Source organism: Pseudorca crassidens, chromosome 2, assembly GCF_039906515.1.
Source record: "Pseudorca crassidens isolate mPseCra1 chromosome 2, mPseCra1.hap1, whole genome shotgun sequence".
Taxonomy (NCBI): Eukaryota; Metazoa; Chordata; class Mammalia; order Artiodactyla; family Delphinidae; genus Pseudorca; species Pseudorca crassidens.
This window is the reverse complement of record NC_090297.1, coordinates 11550009-11575578: the sequence shown is the minus strand read 5'-3', so window position 1 is coordinate 11575578 and position 25570 is coordinate 11550009. Positions and strand designations below refer to the sequence as shown.

Sequence of the window (25570 nt, the reverse complement as noted above, 5' to 3'; positions counted from 1 at the left end):
GCTTAGTGGCCTAAAACAACGAACGTATCCTCTCATGGGTCTGGGGGCCGGGAGCCCCAAATCAGCATCAGCTAGGCTGCAATCAGGGTTTTTCAGAAGGACCCAACTCCCTTGGATGCTCTAGGGAGGAATCCATCCCTTGCCTCTTCCAGCTCTGGTGGCTGCTGGCATCCCCCCCCTTTTTTTTTCCTCGCTATGTAGGATTCCCATGTAAGGAAATACAATAATTTATATGTGCATTTTCCTGTTGGTGGACATTTAAATTGTTTCCAGTTTTCAATATGATTTCTTTTTAAAACAATTTTTATGTACTTTTTAAAGGTTACTTTACATTTACAGTTATTACAAAATATTGGCTATATTCCCTGTGTCGTACAAGACATCCTTGAGCCTGTCGTACACCCAGCAGTTCACATCCCTCACTTCCCCACCCCTGTATTGCCCCCTCCTCCCCCTCCGCACTGGCAACCATTAGTTTGTTCTCTGTATCTGTGACTCTCCTTCTTTTTTGTTACATTCGGTTGTCTGTTGTATTTTTTAGATTCCACATACAGGTGATATCCTACAGTATTTGTCTCTGTTTGACTTATTTCACTTACCACAATGCCCTCCAAGTCCATCCATGTTGCTGCAAAATTTCGTTCTTTTTTAAGGCTGAGTAGTATGCCATTGGCTATATGTACCACATCTTCTTTATCCATTCATCTTTTTTTGGCGGTACGCGGGCCTCCCACTGCTGTGGCCTCTCCCGTTGCGGAGCACAGGCTCCGGACGCGCAGGCTCAGCGGCCATGGCTCACGGGCCCCGCCGCTCTGCGGCACGTGGGGTCTTCCCGGACCGGGGCACGAACCCGCGTCCCCTGCTTCGGCAGGCGGACTCTCAACCCCTGCGCCACCAGGGAAACCCTATCCATTCATCTCTTGATGACACTTAGGTTGCTTCCGTGTCTTGGTAATTGTAAATAACAATGTTCCGAACATTGGGGTGCATGTATCTTTTCAAATACATGTTTTTGAAAACACATGTTTTTGTTTTTTTCGGATTTATACCCAGGAGTGGAGTTGCGAGGTCATGTGGTAGTTCTATTTTTAGTTTTTTGAGAACCCTCCATACTGTTTTCCACAGTGGCTGCGCCAGTTTACATTCCTACCAACAGTGCACCAGGGTTCCCTTTTCTCTAAAAATTGTAAATTTTCTTCCTAGGGGTAACTGAGATGATAGTTCAATAATAACATAAGATCAGGTGAAGTCTAAAGAAATTTTAGAAAACCTGGATAAAGTAAGAAAACATCTGTTCGCTGGCATCTGAATGTTAGAGAGACACCGAGACATGTGGGCCAAGTTCTGGAGAGAAGGGAAACACAGACGCAAGCTTGACAGTTGGTACAGCTTTTCTCCTTGGGGCATTTGCTGCTTCAAGTCTTACAGCCTAGGAGCTGAAAAGCCAAGGAGTTCAGAAGACTCTAACCACAGAAGCTGCTGGCATCCCTTGCCTTGTAGGTGCGTCTCTCTAGTCCTGCCTCTGTGGTCACTGCCTCCGCCTCTTCTTTGTGTATAATCTCCTACTGTCTCTCACTTATAAGTACACTTACAGATGGCATTTAGGGCGAGGATAGTCTCAACTCAAAATCCTTCTATCCGCAAAACTTTACCTTGTAAGGTAACATTCTCAGGTCCCAGGGATTAGAGCCTGAGATCTTTGGGGCCACCAGTCAGCCCACTGCAAGCCCTAAACTTCTTTCTCTCCTGAGGAAGGTCTAGGCTGGGCAGACATCTACCAGAGGCCAGATCGAGAGCCCTTTTAGAAGGTCATTTCTCAGCTCATTTGGAATCTTGCTATTGCCCTTTCTTTTTTCCTCCTGTTTGTCCTCATCAGGGGGAAGCATTAAGAGTAAATGAGGGGCTTCCCTGGTGGCGCAGTGGTTAAGAATCCGCCTGCCAGTGCAGGGGACACGGGTTCAAGCCCTGGTCCGGGAAGATCCCACATGCTGTGGAGCATCTAAGCCCGTGCACCACAACTACTGAGGCTGTGCACCACAGCTACTGAAGCCTGCGTGCCTAGAGCCCGAGCTCCTCAGCAAGAGAAGCCACTGCAACGAGAAGCCTGTGCACTGCAACGAAGAGTAGCCCCCGCTCGCCGCAGCTAGAGAAAGTCCGCGTGCAGCAACGAAGACCCAACGCAGTCAAAAATAAATAAGTAAATAAGATAAATTTTAAAAAATTTATTTAAAAAAAGGAGTAAATGAATAGCAAGTCCAGCCCAGAGATACATGGAGAGGCACAGGCTGGCTCAGGGGTGGGCTGGGACCAGACCAGGCCTCCGGGTATCCCAGGCCACCGGGCAGTTACCCGGTGCTCCGGTATCGCAGCTCCCTTTTTATAGATGGATTTACATAAGGAAATGAAAGGTTGGAACTTAGGCATGGTTGCCAATTCTGATATGAGAAGGTGCTTGACTTCCTAACTGCCGCTCCTTTTCTCCCACAGGAGCTTTTAGGAAACATCAGGGCCTGAGAATGTGCTCTTCTAACCACCCTCCTAGCTACACAGACCCCCAGCGGCCCGCTCCACGCTTGCCAGGACCAGGAAGGGAACTTTATTTGTTTTTACTGGGCCGCGCCGCATGGCATGTGGAACTTCCCCGACCAGGGACTGAACCCGAGCCCCCCGGCATTGGAAGCGCAGGGTCTTAACCACTGGGCCACCAGGGAAGTCCCAGGAAGGGAACTTTGGACTCAGATTTGTCTTCCCAGACTCCCACTCCACAGTCAAGACCCTGACCCCCGACGTCCCTGGTCCTCTCATTCAGCCCAGCCTCAGCAGTCTGCCATCCGCTGCATGTTCTCGTTTGTTGAATTTCTCTCCTGGGCTCCGCAGGTAGGCACCCTGCCCTCTCCACGAGGACACGCTCACTCTGCATGATCATACAGCCCATCTGGGCCAGTTCTCAGAAGAGCTGTCATAGGATGTTTAGACAGGTAGACAGCAGCTGTCTAAATACCCAGAACTTTCTGTTGGGCATGTGGGTTGACGGGGACAGTCTCAGCTCTTGGGAAGCACAGGTCCTCATTCAAAGTCTGAAAAAGCCCTTTCCACTGAGTGGCACACTAGAGTGTTGAAGGACTCAGGCCCTGGAGGCCTAGGTTCAAATCCCAGCTCTGTCATTTCCTAGCGGTGTGACATGGGGCCCTTTAATTAACCTGATTCTTCGTGAACTAACCCACAGGAAGTAATACCTGGCTTGGGTACAGCTGAAAATGGGATAAATATGTGAGGTGCTTAGCACGGCGCCTGGCAGATACTACGTGTTCAGGATATATTAGCTAGTATTATTCTCATCAGTGAGATTTCTCCCTAAGCAAGTCAGTATTGGAAGAACTGCTAAAGTAATTCAGCACCAAATGTGTGACATATAAAACATTTTATTACAAAAAGCTCAGTTGCAAGGCATTTTAGAAGGAACGGAGCATCCCAGACGGCTTTCCTTTTTCTGCCATTACACAGGAGAGACTAGGAATGTCTACCAATTCAAACTAGGATCTCATGCATCCTCAGGCTTTGGGCCCTCAGAAGAACTGACGGCATCAGGGGCTCTGAGAACCCCACCTGGGTCTCACCCCAGGGTAATCATCCAGCCTCTCATTCGGCTTAATTCACAAAACGGGCCCATGTCCTTTCCATAAAGCGGGTCATCTTTCCTACCCACAGTTCAGGATACCAGGGAAAAAGCGAAGGCATAACTTGTCTTCAGTTGGAAACAAAACAGTCCTAGTGGAAGCAAAACAGAACCACAATCTAAACCAGTTGCTAGGTATCCTTTCCTAATTGGGACGAGGAGTGTCATCACTGGCGATTCAGAGTCGCGGAAGGACAAGGGGGGAAGATGCCGGTGCCGTTCCTTGATAGGGTCACAGCATCACGAGATCCGAAGCAGCAGCTCTTTCCGATGCACCTACTATGTGAGGTCCTGGGGGCTGCAGAGTCGCTCCTGAATCCCAGAACCCCTCACCCCCCGGCCCCGTCCAAATTGCTAAGTACACACCTGGCCCCTCCGCTTCTCAACGGTGGCTGAGTGGCTTCATTCGGGATCTGTTGGCGTGGAGGTTGAGTGACAGGAGGGAACACGCCCGGGAGGGGTCGTCAGTCCGGGGGCCGGGAGTTGGGGGCCTTCTCTTGGACCTCATCATACTGTGGCGGGGGAGTCAGAGGCTCGATGGACGGAGGAGGCACATTTTTGTCTGGCAGGTTGATCCTAAAGTCTTTGAGGTGAAGCTTTTCGGATTTTATCCTTCGAACTTTCAGCGGCTTCAGGCGTTTGGCCAACTTGGAGTTCTGCCTGTCGGGGGGGTTCCCCGGGCTGGTCTCCACGTCAGCCCTGGTTGTGGTGGGCCTTGTCTCATCCAGCCCCGTCAAGGACTCGTAGGAGGGGAGAGAGATGCTCATCCTGGGGTTCTGGTCCGGTTCCCTTGCTTCCGAGTAGTTTGTGCTCATCACTTCCTCATAGCTGGGGACGTAGTACCTTGAGGAGGCCTCCTCCTCCTCCTCTTGGCTGCAACACACCAAGCACAGACACGGGGGTGTTAGCCTGCGCTCAAGTCATTTAAAATCACAGATAGATGGACTCCAAATCCCATGTTGCCACTGGGACCACGTACGCCAGCCTTGTAAACAACAAGTGTGTCCAAGAAGTAATAAGAGCTAACACTTCAACTGTTGGCTATGAGCCAGGTACTGTCCCAAGTACATATGAACCAATGCCATCTTCCTAATGACACTATGGGTTAGGTTCTATTAGTATACCCATTTTACAGATGGGGAAATGGATACATTGAGGTTAAGTGACTTGGTCATACCTTTAAGAAGTGGCAGGGCAGGAAATGAATGCCACATTCTCAACTACTACACCATATCATCTGGGAGTTAACCTCCCTTGCCTTTTAGCCTCACACTTAATAGCATGCTGGGTGGGCTATTCCGATGCCCAGCTGGGCAACCTTTGACCAAAGACAACATGCATGAAACGGCTGCAAATTTGAAGCAAAATGGTTGTCCCTGGGTAGAGAAGGAATATCTGGAATGTAAAATTTACATGTATCTTGAATTATTCTGTAATTTTGTCTTCCACGTTCACCATTAGACTCAAAGGATAGGTCAGGTCCTCAGCCTTAGTCTCATTTGACTGTTGAAAGAGAAAACCAGAAGGTCAGGGCAGTTTTTACATGTTTATAGGGAGTAATGCCAATAGCCATTTTCCAGCACCCTACACTTGACCCTGTACAGGGGATGATGGCCAACACCGGAAACCTCACTGTTTGCCTGGGCTTTCCTCTCATCTCCTTTAGGAATGAACTTGAGAGCTCACAGCCAGGGTGGGTAATGATGGGTGACTGATTTCCTTCTTTGTTCTTTTCTCTGTTTCCCAAGTTTTCTAGAATATGCCTGATTATCTTTTACTCTCAGAAAATCGGTTTAATTTTTCCAAAATAAAAACAACTCCCGTCCCACTATAGAGATAAGACATTCTTACTGAAAATGCAAACGACACAGAAAAATCTAATGAAGAAGATAAAAACATCTGAAATTGTTCCACCCAGGGACAATCACTGTTAACATTCTGTCGTATACCTTTCCAGGTCTTTCTCTAATTCCATAGCCACAACATACGATGTGATGAAAACCTTTCCTAACATGCTGTGTTATATACAACCTCCTTTTCTCCATGTGGTGGATACGGACCCACATTAGCAAACATAGATCAGTGATGGCTGTGTAGCACTCCACTGAATGGGCGTGTCATACTTCAGTTCGACTGATGGATATTAGGTTGTCACCTGTCTTTGCTGTTCTCAGCAATGCTCTGATAAACATATGAGCACAAAACCCTTTGCACTTGTGTGATTGTCTCCCAAAGATAAGCTCTTAGGAAGAGAACTGATAGGTGCACACATCTTTAATATGGCCTCTTACTGTGAACGCCCCTTCAGTAAGGTTATGTCAATCAACACTCCGGTCAGCAACCTACTTCCCTACAAACCTCCAACCCCGGGGGCAGTCCGTCTGGGCCAATATGAAAGGCAAGGAATTACGATGCCTTTTTTTGGTTGTCTGCATTTCCTGACTAATGAGGTTGAACATCTACAGTGTGAATATCTATGAAATGCTTGTTTGTGTCCTTTGTCCATTTTCCTACTGATGTGTTTCTCTTTCATATTCATTTGTAAGGGCTCTTTTTATACTAGGGATATCAACCTTTATCATATGTTCCCCAATTTACCACTTATCTTTTAAATCTGTTCGTGGCATTTTGGGTCAAAGAGAACACTACTTCCCAACCTGTTCAACTTAAAAGCATAAACACACAGGACATTGGGGTAAATGGACAAGCTTCCAGTGTGCAGGCTCTGGCCACCCCAGGAGCCATGCAGAACCCCTGGAGGTGTCAAAACCTGGACACACCTGTAATGCATTCAAGCCACATTATTTGGGAAACTTTGGGACTGAAGGACAAAGGTATCGGTAAAATGATAAACTGTTTTACAGAAGCGTTAATGGGAGAAAGCCTCCTTGACTAAAATGTTCTCGTCATTGCTCAGCCCTGCACATGTGGGTGCGCGTCCATCTCCCGCCTGGGGCGGGTGGCCAGCCTCACCTGTCTTCCTCGTGGGCGTGAGGCTCGACCCCCGGGTGCTGGATGTGCGCCAGCTCCTCAGCGTGCCGCTGCTTCCTCTTGTCACGGATACTCAGGCAGATGGACAGGAGTAGCAGCATCACCCCGGCCCCGACCAGCACGTAGGCTACGGAGAAGGTCTTGCTCTTGAGAATGCCGCTCCCTATCTCCGTCTTGTTCCCCTGAGCGGTTGGCTTTTCGGTAGCGCTGAACCCGGGGACGAGGTTCCACATGGCCATGATGACCCCGAGGACCAGCATCCCCAGGCCAATGGCAGTCAGCGCGTAGTGCGAGCCGTTGGCCTTGGACTGGGCCATCATGCCAGCGGGAGCGGGGCAAGGCCCGGGTTCAAAGGAAGAAAATAAATAAATAAAAAACGGCAGCAGCAGCAACAAAAGCTCCGTAAACGCCTTGCGCTAAATCCCTAGCGCCACGCTGAAGAAACAGCAACCAGACTCTCAAGGGATCGTTTCAAGCAAATGTGAGGCATCCCGTCTGGACAGCTGCGGCTGGGAGGTCTGGAAGGAAAGCAGAGAGAGGAGAGGGGAAAATCAGTGCTGGTTCCAAGTGCTCCGGTGGACACAGCGGCTGTGCTCCTGGAGGTGGGGAGAAGCGGGACTGAGTCACAGGCTCTCGCTGGGCTCGCCTCTGATGCATTCCAGAGGTCTTACGTGCTCCTATTCCTTCTGTGGTCCGCCTACCCCCACCTGAAAAGGAAAAGCGCGACCTTTCCCTGCAAGAGGCCGGAAAGGTCAGAGCTGCAGGTGGTTCAAACATTTTGTGGGATTTAATGAAGTGCGATAAAATCTCACCTCTTACCGGGTATGGCGAGGAGAGTGAATGATGGCATGCCTGAGCCATGATCAATAGTTGTGACAGAATCGCCTGGCTGACCGGCATCGGTCAATGATATGACCCGGTCCAACAGCCGACTGCGGACCCTCCCCACCCTCCATGGCTCCCTATTTCCCGCAGCACAAAATCCAGGCTCCTTGGAATCATGCTCATGGCCGGCTCAACCTGGCCCTGCCTCTCCCACTCATGCCCTTCCTTGCCCTCCTTCGCAAATCCCCTCCGGCATTTCTGCCCTTCTCTGATCGCCGGGGCTCAGCTGCCCTTCCGTGTGTCCCGCAAGCCACCAGCAACTACCGTGGCAAGTCTCTCTCTTTCCGTGACCACATGTTTTTCACTCTGCTCCTGGGACGTAACAGGGCCCCCCCCCCCCAAAATGTCTGCTGAATCAAACGAATGAAATGAACAGAGGCCGGACGAAGCTGTCCTGCAAGACACGCTTCTTTTCAGCCACACGGAATTTTGCTTTTCTTAAAGGGGCAGAAGCCTGCACATCCTTCATCTTAGCTGCTGTTCCCAACTGGATGAGAAACCCTCTCCCGTGAAGCAGCTCAGAGACCTTGTGCTAAAGGCAGCGGTCAGCCGTCCTGGGAGTCCGTAACCATTTGCTGGATGGGAGAGGGAGCCGGATCAGCCAGTGACTTGAAGAGTTGAGGGTAGAACACTTTCAGGGGGCGGGGGGACCAGCGAGCAAGGCTCCTGGCTAATTACTCCTCAGATACGTTATTCCTGCCTAAGCAACTTTTGCAGAACAGTAAAACTTTACAGCTGTTTCGATGGGCAAGGTCCTGTTTGCCGTTCTGCATTCTTTCCGCTCCTTGCGAAAGGACGGCTAACCAGGCCACGTGAGAGCCGATGCTGCCGAGATGCTTTCTCATCCAGCACAGGGCTCCATCCGAAACTGGCCACTTTGTTCAAAAATACTCTAAAAATAATTGGGATAACATCCTCTATCGGCTTGAAGTCAGTTCCTTCTCTCTTTTTTTTTTTTCCCACTCAACAAATATTTCTTGTGCGTCTGCTAAGCAGTGTTAGGTGCTGGAGAAACACTGGTGAGCAAGTTAAGAATTAGGGGGGCTTCCAGGTCAGCAGGAAAACAGTCTACAGGGAATGACAAAGTGGGAAGAAAGGAACTGTGGCACTAGGCAGCTGGGTGTCTTAAGTCAGGCTGGAGGGCATATGGAAAGTCTCTGTGAGAGAAGCCCCACTTCACATAATAGGATCTGCATCTGCCCCTGAATGCATTGGGCACGTGTGTGTACATACATGCACACCCATGCATGCGTGCTGGTATATGACCATGCACGTGTATGCATACAGAGCACTGAACAGGGAGCCCTGACTCCATCCTTATTGATTTTCCCCCAGGGCTGGTTGGGGCCGCGGGTGGTGAGAGGGGCAGCTCTGGCCTTTGTAGGCGCCTCTGCCCTTCATCCTGGGATTTCCTTGCCCAGATTTTGTTAAGCAACTGTCCATTCCTGCTGGAGACATTTGCAGCGAGACCAGCTGGGAACAGTCTGCGGTATACACAAGGCTGTGTGTTTCTCACATCACTCACAGCCAGTGAAGGGAAGGAGGGGTTTGGCAGCCCTAGGAATGCGTAGGTCCTGCCAAATGGATTGGAGACAAGGCCAGACTTGGAGGGCTCCGTGGTGGAGAAGTGCAGCCCGAGCCTCGTGCTGGAAGCAGGAGAGATGAAGAAACCATTTACTGAGCACCTGCTCAGGGCCGGACAGGCAGGCTTCGTTCCCAGGAGGCTGACAGCCTGTTTATTAAACCAGTGATGGGGCCATGTTATCTCCCCCTGCTTCCTCTTCTCATTAATTCTCAATTCAAGCTTTGCCTTATGCTGTCACGTGAGTAAAACAGGTCCCCGATGAGAGACACGGGCAGAGATGAACATGTCAGAACTAACACATTTTTGGCCTGTTAAATTGTCAATGACTGAAAACAGGCACTAATACTCAGTGTGCGTGAGGGTGTCGGGATGGGCAATTTCATACAATGTTGCTGGATGGCAAGTTTTGGCAGTCGTGGATCAAAAGTTCCAAAAATGTTTATACCCTTAGGCTCCAATTAATTCCCACTTCTAAAAATTATGCACAGGGCAAGGATATTCATCATAGCTTTATAGTAGCGAGAAACTAGAAACTACTTAAATAGCCGATAATCTGGATTTGGTTAAATAAAATATGGTACACGCACTTATTCAATTATGGTCTCAAAGCAGCTAATGACACATTTTAAAGTCAAACAAGAGTATGTTCACTGTGATTCTAATTTTAATAAAACTCCATACATGGGTCTGTATATATGAATATACAGGGGAATGGGCCGAACGATCCTACTTATGTTAAAATGAAAAAGAGACAATATATTTTCCTGTATGCAAACATGTATGTAAAGTCCCAGAAAAGGGGCACATTCCAAACTTGTGCCAAAGATTGCTTCTGGGGATGGAGGGGGCTTGGGAAGTGTAACTTTTACTCTATTTCTGTATTTTGAATTTCCTACAATCAGAATGTGTTGTCACAAGGCAACATAGCTTGGTAGTTAAGTGTGAGCTTCGGAACGAGGCTGCCTGGACTCTGATCCTCACTCTGTACCTTCCCAGCTGAGTGACCTTGGACAAGTTACTTAACCTCTCTGTGCCTCAGTTTCCACAACTGTAAGATGGAGATAAAAGCTCTCTAGGACGCACCTCATAGGGGAGTTATGATACATAAAAAAGTGAATAGACCTAAAGTACCTAGAATAGTATGTGACCAGCACACGGTAAATTCTTACAGAAAGGTTTGTTATTTAATATTATTTAAAGCCTGCATTCTCAATGGGGTGAGATCACCCACAAGGGGGAAACAACTGACTCTTGGGGATGGTGCAAAATAATCTTACCTGTTACAATAGTCAGTGGTCCTCCAGATCCCCAGCATGTCGGGCATGACAATTTCATGGGGCGGGGGTTGGGAGAGCATTACAAAAGGAAGGTCTAAAAAGACTCCTCCGGGAAGGAACGATAGTCGGGGAAGAAAAGGTTGAGAGACACCAATGAATGTATTATATTAAATTTCAAAACACTCAAATTATACAAACCATGATATTTACAGTTATTTTCTCCGTGTGCTGGGATTAGAATGATTTTTCTTTTCTTTTTCTTTCTGGGAGGATAAGAATTGGAAAACACAGAAATGTGTTGCTTTTCAAATAAGAAAATGAAATAAAGGCGTTTTTTGGGGGGGTTCATGGCAGGGTTATGTGTCCAATGGTAGCTTAAAACTGTTCGTCGTTTCCACCCTCCCTCTGGAGACCAGATCTTGACGGTTCACTGCGGGTGTGGAGACCCAGTTCCCTGAGGTGCAGCTGGAAGCTATTTATCTTGTTTCTGGCTTGTTGACCCACGTTATATTTAGCATGGTGTTCTTTCCCTTCCAAAAATAATGGAAAGAAGCTAATTTTGTGCTTAGAGGATTTGGACCACATAGTTTCCAAGATGTCCCTAAAACAGAGGAGCCTTGGTGAACAGCCTGGGGTCCCAGCTCAGCCGGACTCACCTCTGGACCCAGGAATTGGATCCATCATGGCTCAGGTTCAAGGCAGTCCTAAGGGATAAGCGAGTGATCCTGTATCCGGGTTTTCAAGAAAACGGTGAACCAGTTAAGAGAGGCACCTACCTGTTGTTACCTAGGGAGCCTCCAGGCAGGCCTGACAACAACTCTTCATGCTAAAATCTTGAGTTAAGGATCCACCTGTAAAAAACCAGAAATGCAGCTTTCTAAGTAGGCTGTGAGCATGTCAATTTGAGGTACTCCTGGGGGAGGCACGTGTTTGCTTTTTGGAGGGAAGGGACATGCAAAAAAAATTCAAGATTCTGTACCAAGAGTGGGGCTGCAGAAGGATGATGATATGGCGGCTACACTGACAAAATCTTTCCATGGTTTTCTCCATCTTACACAAGTGCTCCTGAGAGTAAAAGGAGGAGAAACACTCCACAGGTCATGTTATGAGGAATCTGTAATCTTGACCCCAAAAGTGACAGGGAAGGAGAGGAAAATGACAGGTCAATTTGATCTGCTGGCACAGAAACAAAAATCCTAAACAAAATATCACCTAATGGAATCCAACATTTTTAAAAAATGTTTACCCCAAGAATGTAGAGTCGATTCAACATTAGAAAATCGAATAATGTCATGTCCCAGGAGAAAGGATAAACCACGACAGCAGCTGACTATGCAGTTATAGCCCAGTGGGGTACTACGCAGCAGAGAAAATGAATAAACTGCAGCTACATGCACCAGCGTGGCCCATTCTGACACATGTGAGGTTGAACAGGAAAGCAAATTGCAGAAGAACACACACAGCATGATCCTATAATATTTATACGAAGTTCAAAACCAGGCAATGTATTGCTTTATCTTTGTAATTATTAGGAAGAAAGGCAAAATTATAAACTAAAATTTAGGATAACAGTTATCTCCCTGGAGGAGTGAGAAATGATGCTGGGGAGGAATAGTGAAGGGTACAAGGATGTTTATTAAATTATTTCTTAAACGTCACATATATCTTATATGTACTCTTTTGACTGGCTGGAATATTTTGCAATAGGAGATTCTGAAAGTCCGTCAATGTCTTTCCATAACTCTTAGCATAAAATCTGAACTCCTCCGCTGTGGCCTTCAAATCCCACCAGACTAGACTGGGCTCCTGCCTCTCTCATATCTTATCTCTTGGCTCACCAACCCTCTGTGGCTTCCTGTCTGTTTCTAGTCACACTAAGCATACCCTGCCCCAGGGCCTTTGCACTTACTTTTCCTGATACCCGAAACTTTTCCACCTGTCTCTTTTGTTTGTCCACTTCTTTACTACTTCTGTCTCTCAGCTCAAATGCCACGTCCTCAGCGAGGATTTCCTTGACCACACTACAAATAATGTCCCCTCCCTCACCCAGCTACTCTCAAGCCCCATGCTTCGGTCCCTATAACATTCCGTCTCATGGATGGATGACATTAACTCAGTCTATGATCGTCTCGTTTTGCTTTCCTGTTGCTTCCTTGTCTCCCCCACTGGAGCGTAAACTCCCTGAAAGTAAGTTCTCGTCTGCCTTCTTCACCTCTGTATGCCCAGCACCCAGCATAGTGTGCCAAGACCATACCAGCTGCTTAATAACTATTTGTAGAATGAATGAATGACTATCTAGCAAGTTAAAAAGTTTAACTGATGTCCCATATCAATTAGGGGAAATGCCTAGTCCAAGGTTGGCGCTGAGGAGGAGAGGATTAGATAGAGCTAATTTTCAGGATACCCAAATCTTGTGTCTGTATGCAAATGATGTGCCAGCAACATGGGAAAGGCACCCAGGTTAAATGTGACTTCCATTCTGACCCGAGATGGTGACTCTATCAATATTCCCTGGTGGGCTTTGAGGTTTCAGCTGGTCGCTGGTCTTCCCAGCACGTAGGTAAGCACCCAGAGCTTTGTTCCTCCAACCTGGGCACCTGCTGTCTTTCTTCCCGTACATCTTTGACCAAGTAGAGCCAGAGCCAGGGATTTCCCTGGGGACAGGGGAGGGGCTGTGCCCTGGGGAGAGTAGTCACAGCTCTGACATCTGAGCGCTCACCAGGATGAGCTGGGGGTGGGGCATTGGGTGTGGTCATTATCACCAGTCCACACTTGGATTAGAGTCTCTCTCTATAGACATAGAGACAATATGAAGACAATGCTTTAAAGAAAATCAAACGATAGAAAACAGCAGTGCTCTGGCTGAAACAGCACAGGGTTCCAAGCGTTAATGGGCAAGCCTTCCCTTGCCCCACGTCTCGCCGAATCCCAGCAATTCTCTGGAACACAGTTCAGAAACCTGGGCTCTGATCTAGACCCTCACGTGGCCTTTGAGCTCTACCCTGTGGCCCCGGAAGGCACAGTTCCAGAAGCGTCCAGGCTGGCCAGCTTTAGGGGGAGGAGATTCTCGGCAGTCGGAGGTGTCTGGCAGCACAACCGCCCCCGTGACAAAGAGGCTCCTTGACCATTCTCCCCGAGCCCCAAACTCTTCCTGCCAAGCTGCATAATTGGGAAAGGGATCCCCAGCTCCATTCGCAGGAACCAGGCTGTGCTACATTCCCATCACAAAGGAAGAATTCAGTGGGGCCCTTTGGCCAAGTTTCAGCTCACAATCACTTTTGTCACCAAGTTCCAGTCCCATGCCACAGGGAAGGGGTGGGGGCCGGAGGAAAGGCTCTGAGCCACCGCTGCCGCTGCCCCTGTCCCACCGGGGAGTTTCAGGCTACCTCCCCAAGAGCCAAGGTCAAGGGGTGTCGGGTTCCTATTCTTTTAGAACAGGTTCTTGTAGACTGTGCGCTCAGGAAAAACCGAAAAGCACTGTGCAAATGAGTCCTAAAGGTAGAGGAGAGAGGAGGGCTGCCTGAGCCAGAGAGCGCTGATGGGAAAAAGAAAAAGAAAGGATATTGAGTAAACTGCGAGGCAGAGTAATGATAATAATAGGAACAGTTCAAGAAGGAATCAGGCACCCTTTCTAAAGGCATCCAATCCTCACAGATGCCCTTCAAAGATGATTAGCCCCACTATATCTGAGTCTCCGAGAGGTTAAGTAATTTGCCCTGGGTCACACAGCTGTAAGCTGCAGATTCAAGTTTCACAATCAAATCTAGCTGACTTGGAGGCCCACCTCCTTTCCCTTGCACCACACCAGCCCCCTGTGGGCCATTCCCTGGGTGGGGCACGCAGGCCAGAAATGGGCAACACACAGTTCACCCCTGGAGATGCTTCATCACCAGAGCAGGAGGGGTAACATATGTGCATTTCTTTTAAAATGACTTTTTAAAGAATTTGTTTCCAACAATTCCTGGGTCCCTACTGTGTGCCGGGGGCTTTGGGGGATACACAGATGTGGGAGACTGCCTTTACAGTCCAGCAGGAAGACAGGTGACTCTTTCTTATAGAAGGGAAGTGAACATCAGGTAAGAGGGAACGTGCGTTGGATGCCGACTCTGTGCCAGGCCCTCTGTTGAGCTCTTTCCATGCATAATCATTTAATAGTTATTAGTTCTACCTAGGACACTGAGGTTCAGAGAGGCAAAGTAACTGGTCCAAGGTCACACAGCTAGGCAGGGGTAAGGTATGTCCGACTTTAAAGCCCATGCTTTGCACCACTAAGCACTAAAACGGGGTACGTAAAATGAGCCTACAGAGAGAGCGACCAATTCACTTTGAAGGGGGCAGGAAGGAGGAAGGATAAAGCAGCAGCTGTGTAGGACCTGGAGGCATCTGTAACCTTTCCTTGGGCGGAGTTTGGGGGCAGGAGGAGATAAGGTGTCCCGTGGGAAGGGTTCAGCCTGGGAAAGTGCACAGAGATGGGAGAGCAGACACCTCCCAGGATGCACCACTTCCTGCAGAGAAAAGAGGCAGCTTCTCCTCCGCAGTATAAGACATCAGTGAATTTTATAAGACCTGACGTCTCCAGTCTCCTTGCTAATCCATGAAGTGTTGGTGAAATTAAGGAAGGAAATTACGGAAGGCAAATTCAAGTCTGAAGACTCCAGGAGCCATAAACAGAAGGAGCAAGTTAACAAACCAGGTACCTTTTCTTCGGGAGCTTGACACTGTATCTTTCTCTAAGCAAGTGGCTGGCGTGTGACCCTGCTTACAGGGCTGGCGCTGGGCGCCCAGTCTCGAGGGCTCCGGCCACACTCAATATTTCTTGGAAAGTGTGACATCTCTATGTGTTCCCTGCCAGGATGGAGTCTGAGAGCTCCTGTCACCATCAAAGCGAGTCTGACACCCTGATCCTTCTCCAGGCTCTAGGGATGAGCCACCAATGGCCTCGCGCTCTGGTAAGCAGGGCCGAGGACAGGCTCTGACCACGCGACCCGGCCGCCCCGACCCCAGCCCCAGCCCACCATCAGCGACTGTGAAATATCTGCCCCTGCTTCCTGGACACGCCCGTGCGCCGGGCGCGCGCTAAGCGCTCTGCACGGGTTAGCACCTTTTTTCTGCCCCACAACCATATGAGGAGGTCCCCAACTTTGTCCATGTTATCCCTTAATACACTGAGGCACAGAGAGGTTGAGAAACTAGCCCAGGTCTCACAGCTTAGAGGTGGTGGCCCTGAGCACCCCGTTCAGAACTTCCTCATCCTCAGAACAACAAAAGACCAGCCTTTCGCCAAGCTTGATTAACTCAGGTCAAGGCAGGACAGCATCCCTGTTACGAAGGGCTGGCTCCACGGTCCCGCCACTGAGGCTACCCTCTGGGCACGAGGACGAAGTTAAGCGAGATGTCACGGCCGACCTGTGACCAGGAGCACAGACGTCTGAGGCTCAGCTCCGAGCCTGGGGAGGCGGGGGGACCGGGGACCTGGTGGGGAGAGACTGGAGTGAGGAGCACATCTCACCTCGCTGCCCCCGGTCAGGGTACTGGCTGCCGGCCAGGCTCGTGTGAACCTGGGCGCCGTCCGGACACACCATTTGTCCTTGTGCAGTGGGCCGTTTTGGACGCCAACCTGATGCGTTTGGTTTATCCTTCTCAAGAGGCATTTTGCGGCACAAAGTGCAGGAGGGCAGAGGGGAGAACTTCTAAAATCGGGGACTACGGAGGATGACTGCAAAGGTCAACTCCACTCACCACGTGGTGGGCTCCGGACCAGAGGCTGCGTCCGTATCTCAGCTCTGCTACTTCATTGTTACCTAGAAGGGTGAATTCTTACCTCTCTCAGCCCGTCACCTCATCTGTAAGAGGGGAATGATACTGGCATCTACCTCACCGGGCTGTTATGCGTTAGGAGCTCCAAGTTTTGAGTTACAGGTACTTATTCATGCACTCAACAAACTAGTCACTGAGCACCCACCACGTGCCAGGGCCCGTTCAAGTGCTGGGGACAGAGGAATGAATAAAACAGACAGAAGCTTTGTCTCGCAGAGCCCACAGACCACCAGCCTAACAGAGAAAAGGCTATAGGATGTTGCCTGGTGATCCAAGCTAGAGGAAAGCTGTGATGCTGGGCTGGGCAGGAGGGAGAGCTGGCGGTGCCAATTTAAAATCTGGCGGGCAGGGGGACTTCGCTGGCAGTCCCGTGGTTAGGACTCTGAACTTCCACAGCAGGGGGCATGGGTTCGATCCCTGGTTGGGGAACGAAGATCCCTCATGCTGCATGGGTGGCCAAAAAATAAAAATACATAAAAAATAAAATAAAATCTGGTGGTCAGGGAACACAGTCACTGGGTAAGGGATATCTGAGCAAAGACTGGAAGGAGGTGAGGGCTCCAAGGAAGCATGTGGGAGATCTGGGAGAAGGGCACCTCCTACAGAGGGACCCACAGAACGAAGGCCCTGAGCCGGGAGCCGGCCTGACAGTTTCCAAGGACAGTAAAGATGATGTATTAATGAGTGAAGGCATTAAGGGCCTTCTCCCAGTGCCTGGCAGAGAACGACTGCTCTAATGACACGTCAGCTGTCATTTACACACCTGTGGAGGCAGGTGAGAGGCCATCCACATTTAAAGAGGCCCAGAACGCGTGGGTCGCTAATTCAAGGCCATTTAAGTTGGGGACGGAGAAGAATCCGGGGTCCACTTCAGGGCTATTTGTGACTCACCGCCCTGTGTTTCTCAGAATTTGGGAAAAGGCATGTGGGAGGCTGCATAATAGCCCCCAAAGATATGCGGATCTTAATGCCCAGAATTTGTGACTGTTACTTTGTATGGCAAAAGGGACTTTCCAGATGTGATTACCTCAAGGGTCTTGAGGAGATTAGCTGGGATTATCCAGGTGGATCCAACTTAATTACAAGTGTCCTTATAAGGGGGAGGCAAAAAGTCAAAGGAGGAAGTAGGAAATGTGATGATGGTAGGAAGAGGCTGGCGTGATGAGAGGAGAGGTCCCGAGCCCAGGAAAGCAGGCGGCCTCGAGAGCTGGGAGAGGCAAGCACTCGGATTCTCCCCTAGAGGCTCCAGAAGGAGCCAGCCCCTCCGACACTGTGACTTTAGCCCACGAAACTGACTGCAAGAGAACAGATCTGTGTTGTTTTCAGACCCCAAGTTCGGGGTAGTTCCTTATAGCAGCCACAGGAAATGAATACTGGCAGCATTCGTGTTTATACCTTTCTATGGGCACCTGCCGACACTTGGACTGTTTGGTTACCCAATAGTTGGTCTAATCAGGCACAGTTCCTTAGTCTTGATAAAACCAATCTCTTGGTGAATTTTGCACCCATTCCTTGTGGGACCAGGTTGAAGGGAAGCTGGGCAACCCAGCGTCCCTTGACCTGGTTTACAGGTTAATCCGAGATTCCACTCTCGAGCCAAGTCTGCACCTGTTCTAACTCTGCTGGGATAGCAACTGTGATAAAGGCTAGCACTCTCAGCCTTGTATCAGCAGGCTCTTCTAGTGGCTCAAAGCTACAGTTCCTAAACCCTGGGGACAAAACAAGGCGGATGTCTATTTCATGTGGTCTTTATATGAGGGGCTTTAAACCAAAACCAGGGGTGTGTAGAGGAGAGACCGACTTTGCAGAACCAAAGCCCTCCCTGTGCCCAGGCCTTTATCAGACTGGCCCTGATTCTGGAGACTAGGACACAGACTGAGAAAGTTTATCCTGCCCATATCTGGACATTTTCTTTTTTAGCTACAGCAAACGCTGCCTCCATAGAAGTGGTTCCCAAACCTTCTGCCAAGAGCCCTTTGGGAACACAGCTGAGCTGTCCAACACTCTCTCCACCCCCTCTTCTCCACTTTCCACCTGCAATTCCTACTTGAAGCATTTTAGCCAGAGCTGCTTTCTCCAGCCCCCTGGCCTCCGCCTGCTTCTGATTTTTAGGAAGTCACTTGTCACACTCAATTCTTTTTCCAACGGTTACATTTTGGAATTGTAGCAACACCCATGAACATTTCCTAAGCACTCACCAACTGCCAGGCACTGTGCTGGGTGCTTTCCATGCGTTTTTTATTATTATTAATAATTCTGTTTATTATTTATAAAATTTAGTATATTTCACGTATAAATATTCATTAATTAGCTATTATTACTATTTATTTAATATAATTATATTTTGATTTACTCTTTACTATCCTGTTTAAATTTCCCTAAAACCCTAATGAGGAAGTTTCTATAATGATCCCTGTTTCGCAGATGAGGAAACTGAAGTTCAGAGAAGTTAAGGTACCTACTCAAAGTCACACAGCGAATGGTACAGCAAAGGTTCAAACTGGATATGTCTGATTCCAGAGCTAGCATGCCCCACCACCCATTGCCTCCCGTCCCAGTCCCCACACTGCGATGGAGAGTCCCCTCTCCACGCCCCGGCTGCTGGAAGCCCTCCCTAGGCTGACCTCAGCCTCTGTGGTCAGAAGGTAGAATTCCTTGTTTTCCTTCCCCTCATTTCCCCTCCACAAGGACCAGCTTCCCCCGTGTGAGTTACTCAGTCCCCTGTAACCCTGATACTCATCTGGACAGGCTTGTAAATAATTGACAATGATGTTTAATCATAAAACCAGAATCGAGGTTAAAATGGGGCAGCCTGCAGGAGAGGAGGAGAAAAACAGCTGAGGGAGGGGAGCTTGCTTTAGGGGGCTTGGGACCTCTTTCACATTGGGAGATAAAACAAGAACTACCCCTGGCTGAGAGCTTACTACCTCCATGGCATAGCCCATGCTTTCCAACATCTTCTCCCTTGTTCCAGCAGCCTGTGAGGGAAGTGCTGCTGTAACCCTCACTTTACAGAGAGGTCAAGGCACAGTCAATGCAAGGGTTGGAGTTAAACCCCTCTCTGTCCAGAGGTGATTAGAACAGACAGAATCGACCTCACAGGGCTCAGGAGTGAATGTTTTATCCACGTTAAGTGTACAGTGCTGGGTATACAGGAAGCGCCAAGACATGGTGCAGCAAGGGAAGGATGACATTTGGATTCCCCCAGTCCACACGCACCACCACCCACTCGTTCCCCCAGGTTTTAAAGTCTCCTAGGAACTTTAGAACTTTTAGAAAAAGACTCATTCTGCTTTCTTTGCAACCAACAGGGGATATTGCAGTGGCCTCTTCATCTACAGACGAGCCCCGACGAAACTGCTGAGGCACAAAATGATTTCTCAGGGGCCTCAGGGTGCACAGCTCAGCTGCCTTTCCTCTCTGCCATCTGACCTGTAAGTGCCAACCAGGACCCAGCTAAGTGCTGGGAAAGGGGTGACCTTTTCAGGGATGTGCCAGACACAGCTGGCTAAGGTGAGATGTCACCTGTAGGGCACAGCTCACCCCCAAGCATAGGGCACCTCCTGAGAGGAGACAACAACTCACTAGCCTGATACTCAGTAGGATGGTTTTGTTTTGCCTGCGCGTGGTTCCCAATATCCACTCTTCCCTTCCTCCATTGTTAAGAAAACTTCTGATGCTCAGTTTCCCGTGGCTTATCCAGCTTCTCGGGCAGCTGGCCGTGCCATATGACTAACTTCTGGCCGACAGGATAGAAACAGAAGTGAGTATCAGGGGAGAGGGTCATTCAGGAAGGGTTCTTAAATGGAAGGGACATGTCTTCCGCCCCGCCCCACCCCTTTCCTACTGGCTGTAATGCAGATATGATGGCTGGATCTCAGCAGCTATGCTGGAACATGAGGTAGACGATGGCAAAGCAACAAGACAGAAGGGGTATGGGTTCCTGGTAATCACAGAGCTAGCCCCCCAGCCCTGGACTGCTGACCTCTGGACTCTGTTTACTTGGGAGAAAAACAAAGATTTATTTTATTGAATTTACAGTTACTTAGGGCTTTTTACCACCTGAACCAGCCCAGACCTGGTGAATAGTAACAGTGAATTTATTTGTAAGACTCCTTATGGTCTTTCCGAGACAGCCAGAGCCAGAGCTGGGGAAAGAGGGGAGCCTGGGCAAAGAAGCCAAGAAGGGCTCCCCAGGGAGAGGAAGAGGTCCCCAGAAGGTACAGGTTCTGACCTTCCAGGAGGAGGTGTCAAACAAGGAGGGGCAGCAGTTAGTCTCAAGCACCCTAGAGAAGTTCAGAAGATGCTGTTGTTCCTGCCCACTCCTAATCCTAGCGCAACAGCACTCTAGTTTTCCTTGGCCAGGGCCTCTCCACTCTCAGCCCAGGTGTCTGACCCAAACTCTGGCTCCACGGGTGGGCATATGCCCCAGGTCTGGCCAATCAGGGCATTGTATGCCCCTGGGATGGTTGCCCTGGGGAGGAAAGATAAAATGGAATGGGGGAGGGGAGAAAAAAAGAAAACGAAATAATAACAACAATAATAAAACAAGAGAGTAGCCCAGCAAGGCCCACAGATGAGGATGTGGCACAAAGTAAGGGCTGGATTAACCCAACCTTCTGAGCTGAGGCCCAGCACCTCTGCCTACCGCCCCACAAAGAAATGCTGGTTCCCCAGTTCCACAACAACCCAGCCGTGAGAAGCCACAGAGCTGAATGCGGCCAGCGTAATCCCAAGCTGACTGCGGTAGGAATGGACCGATGGCTGCTCAGTTCCACTGGGCGGTGCGAGTGACACCAATCACACCCAGGTGGCTGTTGGGATGGCCAGTGGGAATTCGCTGTACGCAAGGGCCGCACTGTCCAATACAATGGCCACCAGCCACGGGTGGCAAAGGAGCTCTTCAAGTGTGGCTGGTCTGCAGTGAGATGTGCTGTAGAAGTGTAAGATACGCAGCAGATTTCAAAGACTTAGAAAGAATAAGAATATCTCATTAACATTTTAAATTAATTCCATGCTGAAATGATCTATTTCAGATATACTGAGTTAAATAAAATATATTATTAAAATTAACTTAGCCTGTTTCTTTGTACCTTTTAAAAACATATGGTTCCCATTTAAAAGTTAAATTTAAAATTACATATGGGGCTCACATTCTATTTCTATTGGACAGGGCTGTTCTGAAATGTTAGCTCTCGAGGGTGGGAATTTCTGTCTGCTTTGTTTGCTGCTTTCTCTCAGTCCTGGAACGGGCCTGGTCCATGCAGGAGGAGCTGAATAAATGTTCACTGAGCGAATGCAAAGCATGACGGGGAATTCCCTGGGGATCCAGTGGCTAGGACTTGGCACTTTCCCTGCCGTGGGCCTGGATTCGATCCCTGGTCGAAGAACTAAGATCCTGCAAGCCACGTGGTGAGGCCAAGAAAAAAAAAAACTTAAAAAAAAAAAAAAAGCATGACATAGTGGTATCAGGGAATTTAATAAAAGAAAGAGTAGGAGACTTCCCTGGTGGTCCAGTGGTAAAGAATCCGCTTTCCAGTCCAGGGGACGCAGGTTCGATCCCTGGTCGGGAACTAAGATCCCACATGCCGCAGGGCAACGAAGCCCACGCGCCACAACTAGAGAGCCCGCATGCTGCAAACTATAGAGCCCACGTGCTCTGGAGCTCGCACACCACAACTACAGAGCCCACACACCCTGGAGCCCTTGCACCACAACTTAGGGAGAAGCCCACGTGCCACAATGAAGGTCCTGCGTGCCACAACAAAGACCCGACGCAGCCAAAAAATTTTTTAAATAAATAAAATTTAAAAAAATTAAATAAAAGAATGAGTAGCTGACCTAGTGGTGTCATGAAAAATACAGAGTCCGTTGGACCTTTGTTCAGTTCGGTACACCCATCCCCGGCAATGCACTTCACCTCTGCAGGCCTCAGTTTCCATATTTGTAAAAGGGAGATGCTGCTTCTGAGGACCCAGTGATGTAACCAAGGCCAGGTCTGGCCCAGAATTGGAGACTGCTCGCTGCCCCCGCCACGTGTGTGGGAAACCTGGGAAGGTGAGAGGCTGGAGGGCTCTGCCGAGGAGCTGTTGCTCTTCTGGGTGAGTGAACGATAAAGCCCAGTGACATGCCAGGTTGTGGCCTCCGGCAGCTGCTAAGAGGTGCCTCTGCTGCTCCCGCTGCTGGAACCGCAGCCCGTTTCCCCGTCCAGACGGGCAGCAGCAGCTTGGAGACAGGCCCAGACCTGGTGTCAGCAGTGACTGAGGACCAGGGGAGGCACCCTCCGTGGGCACGTGTCATGGCCCTGATTGACGAATCCCCAGGGTGACAGGACAGCTGTTTTCAGAGGCCTTTCCAGAGAAGAAATTAGTGGTGAAACATGCACCTGCATTTCAGATGGGCTCTGTGAGAACATGGAGGCCGGGGAAGGTGGGGAAAGTGGCTACGGCGACACCCAGCAGGGGCTTCCAGGGCCAGGTGAGATGCTGGGGACCAGTGACTGCTCATCCTCTGACCGCCAACACAGATGAAAATCTGATAAACACCCACGGACACCCCCCGCCCCCGCCAAGAGGGGCTGTTAGCTTCCTGTTGCTGCTGTAACGCTGCAGGTAATTACCATAAATTTAGCGGCTTAAAGCAGCACAAATTCACTCTCTTACAGTTCTGGAGGTCAGAGGTCTAAAATCAAGGTATGAGCAGGGCTGCATTGCTTCTGGAAGGTTTAGGAGAGAATCCGTTTCCTCACCTGCTTCAGCTTCTAGAGGCCGCCTGCAATCCTTGGCCCCTCCTCTCCATCTCCCAACCTCCGCTTCTGTCGTCACATTTCCTTCTCTGACTCTGACCCTCCTGCCTCCCACTTAAAAGCATTCTTGTGACTACATCATGCCCATCTGGATAATGTGAATCTGCAGAGGCCCTTTAACCATATAAAGTAACGTATTCACAGGTTCTGGGATTAGGATGTGAACATCTTTGGGGAGGGGAGGGTCACTATTCATTCCTAATTTCATTATTCAGCATACCCTAAGGGCCCCCAGGCACACTCCTGTACATCAGGGGTTCACCGGCGTTTCACTGACTGTCTGCCAGGAAAAGCATCCCCACTCAGGTATCAGGAGCACCTGGATATAGACTAGGTGTGTCATTACAAATGGGGGCGAGGATTACATATTTTACAAGAGGGCCTTTTGTTTTCAGAAACCTGCATCTTTCAGTCATGATAAGAACAGCTAACCTGCATTGAATGCTTACTCTGAGCCTGGATTATCTCATTTAATCTTTACAAACACGCTGCCACCATCCCCGTGTTACAGAGGCCCAGAGAGGTTACATGACTTGCCCAAAGCCTCACGTTAATAAGTAGCAGAATGAGGCTGTGAACCAGATAGTCTGAGTCCAGAGTCCCCCTAAAATCCTGCCTCTCACCTGCCCCCAAGCCATGCTTTAAAGAATGAGTTTTTAAACATCTACACGCTGCTTTCATGAACACGGCAATCCTTTGTCTAATATCAGAATCAGAGATTTGCTGATGACAGAGATGGAACGGATGTGTCCAGGACCACTCAGTGACGAAGATGCAAGTCAGTGTCTTAAGTAACCTGCTTAGAGCTAAGGGTCCAGGCCTTAGCTGACCCTGCACCTCTCCTGGCCTCGCTCAGCCCCTGGGACTGGGGGCTCATGGGGCTGCTTGAAGCCCCGTCTCATGTGCAAGGACTCTGCCCCTCTCTGCGCTGCCACAGCACAGTGTTAGGGGTTGTGACCCGACACCCACACTCAGAGCCCTTCCTGGGCCTGAGCACCGAGCTGGACACTCTCACACATCATCTTTGTAGCCCGAATCATCAAAGCTCTCTCTGGCTGCTGCCTCATCCCCACTGTAAGAGGAGGGAAGGGGGTCGAGGATGGGGAACAGTCAGAGACGACAGCCTCTGTCCAGATTCGAACCGGGATCATCTACCCGGAAGCCCCACAGTGGGTGTCACGGTCTCCAGTGCATCTGTGGGTGTTCCGGTCATGTCCCTTGTCCCCCTCAGGCCAGGAGCTACGCCCCATCATCTCTGCCCCACAAGGGGCCTGGACAACACAGGAGTTTATTAAATATATGCAAGGTCTGGCCCTTAATCTACCTTGCAGGGTGTTTAGATCTGAAGATCAGCTGAGGAATCGTAACTCCATGCGTTTTGGCATAGAACGTTATCACCGAAGCAAAGGTAGCCAGAGCAGGTGAGGGTGATCAAGGGTTGCCTCTAGGTGGTTAGCAGGAAATAGAGGGCGGGAGAACCAGGCCTGTCCTTGAAAACGTTATCGCCAAGGTTATAATGTACATCTAGCAAACGGATACACACAGAGCAAGAAAGGAAGCAGGAAGGGAATGCCCTGGAAGGGAATGCACTGGAAGGGCATGTGGTGTCAGGGGACAGGCAGACATGCCCGAGGGGACTGCCGTCTGTGCCCTGTGGGCCAGGCACTGTGGCAGGCACCGAGATAGCCAGCAGCAGCAAAACGTCCTCAGCCTTGTACACCCAAGAGGGGCAAAAGAGAAGAAAAACTAGGAGAACTGACAAATTGGGGAGGGGGACAGGAAGGAAAAAAGAGGCACAAACAACCCAAAGAAGGAGAGAAAAGTGAACAAAAATGGAGTGGACACCATGAAAGCATGGCAGGAGGAAGAAAGGAGAGGAGAGGCAGGAGTAATGAAGGTCTAGTCCCTGATGAGGCAGGGGAGTTGCCAGGACACTGCTGGGGGGCTGCGTGGTGGCGGGCACGGTGGGGGGGGAGGGGGAGGGGGAGGGGGAGGGAGGGGAGGGGAGGGGTGGGGGGGGTTGGGGGGATTCTTTGAAAGGAAAGGTGGATCTGGTGCTGGGCCTCACGCTCTCACTCCGCGGCGGCTGCCTCTCTGGTCAAACAGCCGGGCCTCTGCCATGATGGCTGCTGTCGCAGGGACCTGCCCAGCGCACGGTTTGTGTGTACAGACACAGTCACGGAGAGCCCTAGAGCGGAGTTGCTGGGACCCACACTGGCCACCCTGCATTCATCGTGGCGGTTGCCCGAGCACAAAGGGGACAAGTGAGCTGCGCCCTGGGGAGCGGCCATGCTCCAGGAGGGCCACCTCCTCCTTGGCCCAGGCTGACCTCACACCTCACCTGCATACTGGCCACAGAGGCTTCCTCCAGGGCCTCCCTGCCTCCCGGCCTCCCGGCCTGCCGTCTCTCCACTGCTCTCAGGGGGCTCTTTCCCAAAGGCAAATGTGATCACACCACCGGCGTCAAGACCCCTCCATGGCTCCCCAGGGCCCTCAGGATAAAGCCCTGCTCACAGGCCCCTGGCACCTGCCTG

General features: G+C 50.0%; 1 protein-coding gene across 4 annotated transcripts in view; it reads right to left on the bottom strand.

Annotated features, from left to right (window-relative positions):
- LOC137215627 (transmembrane protein 51) overlaps nt 1-25570 on the bottom strand; it is a 205145-nt gene that overhangs the window by 157014 nt on the left and 22561 nt on the right. The window contains exons 2-5 of one of the 4 annotated variants that reach the window (XM_067721126.1): nt 11191-11265; nt 10613-10677; nt 6650-7185; nt 3407-4549 (exon numbers count right to left, since the gene is read on the bottom strand). In XM_067721126.1, the coding sequence (XP_067577227.1) occupies nt 4141-4549; nt 6650-6987 (747 nt within the window). In that variant the 5' untranslated portion in view covers nt 6988-7185; nt 10613-10677; nt 11191-11265 and the 3' untranslated portion in view covers nt 3407-4140. Of the gene's footprint in view, nt 1-3406; nt 4550-6649; nt 7186-10612; nt 10678-11190; nt 11266-25570 lie in introns of those variants that run through there. The other 3 variants (XM_067721116.1, XM_067721135.1, XM_067721146.1) reach the window with 3 other exon arrangements.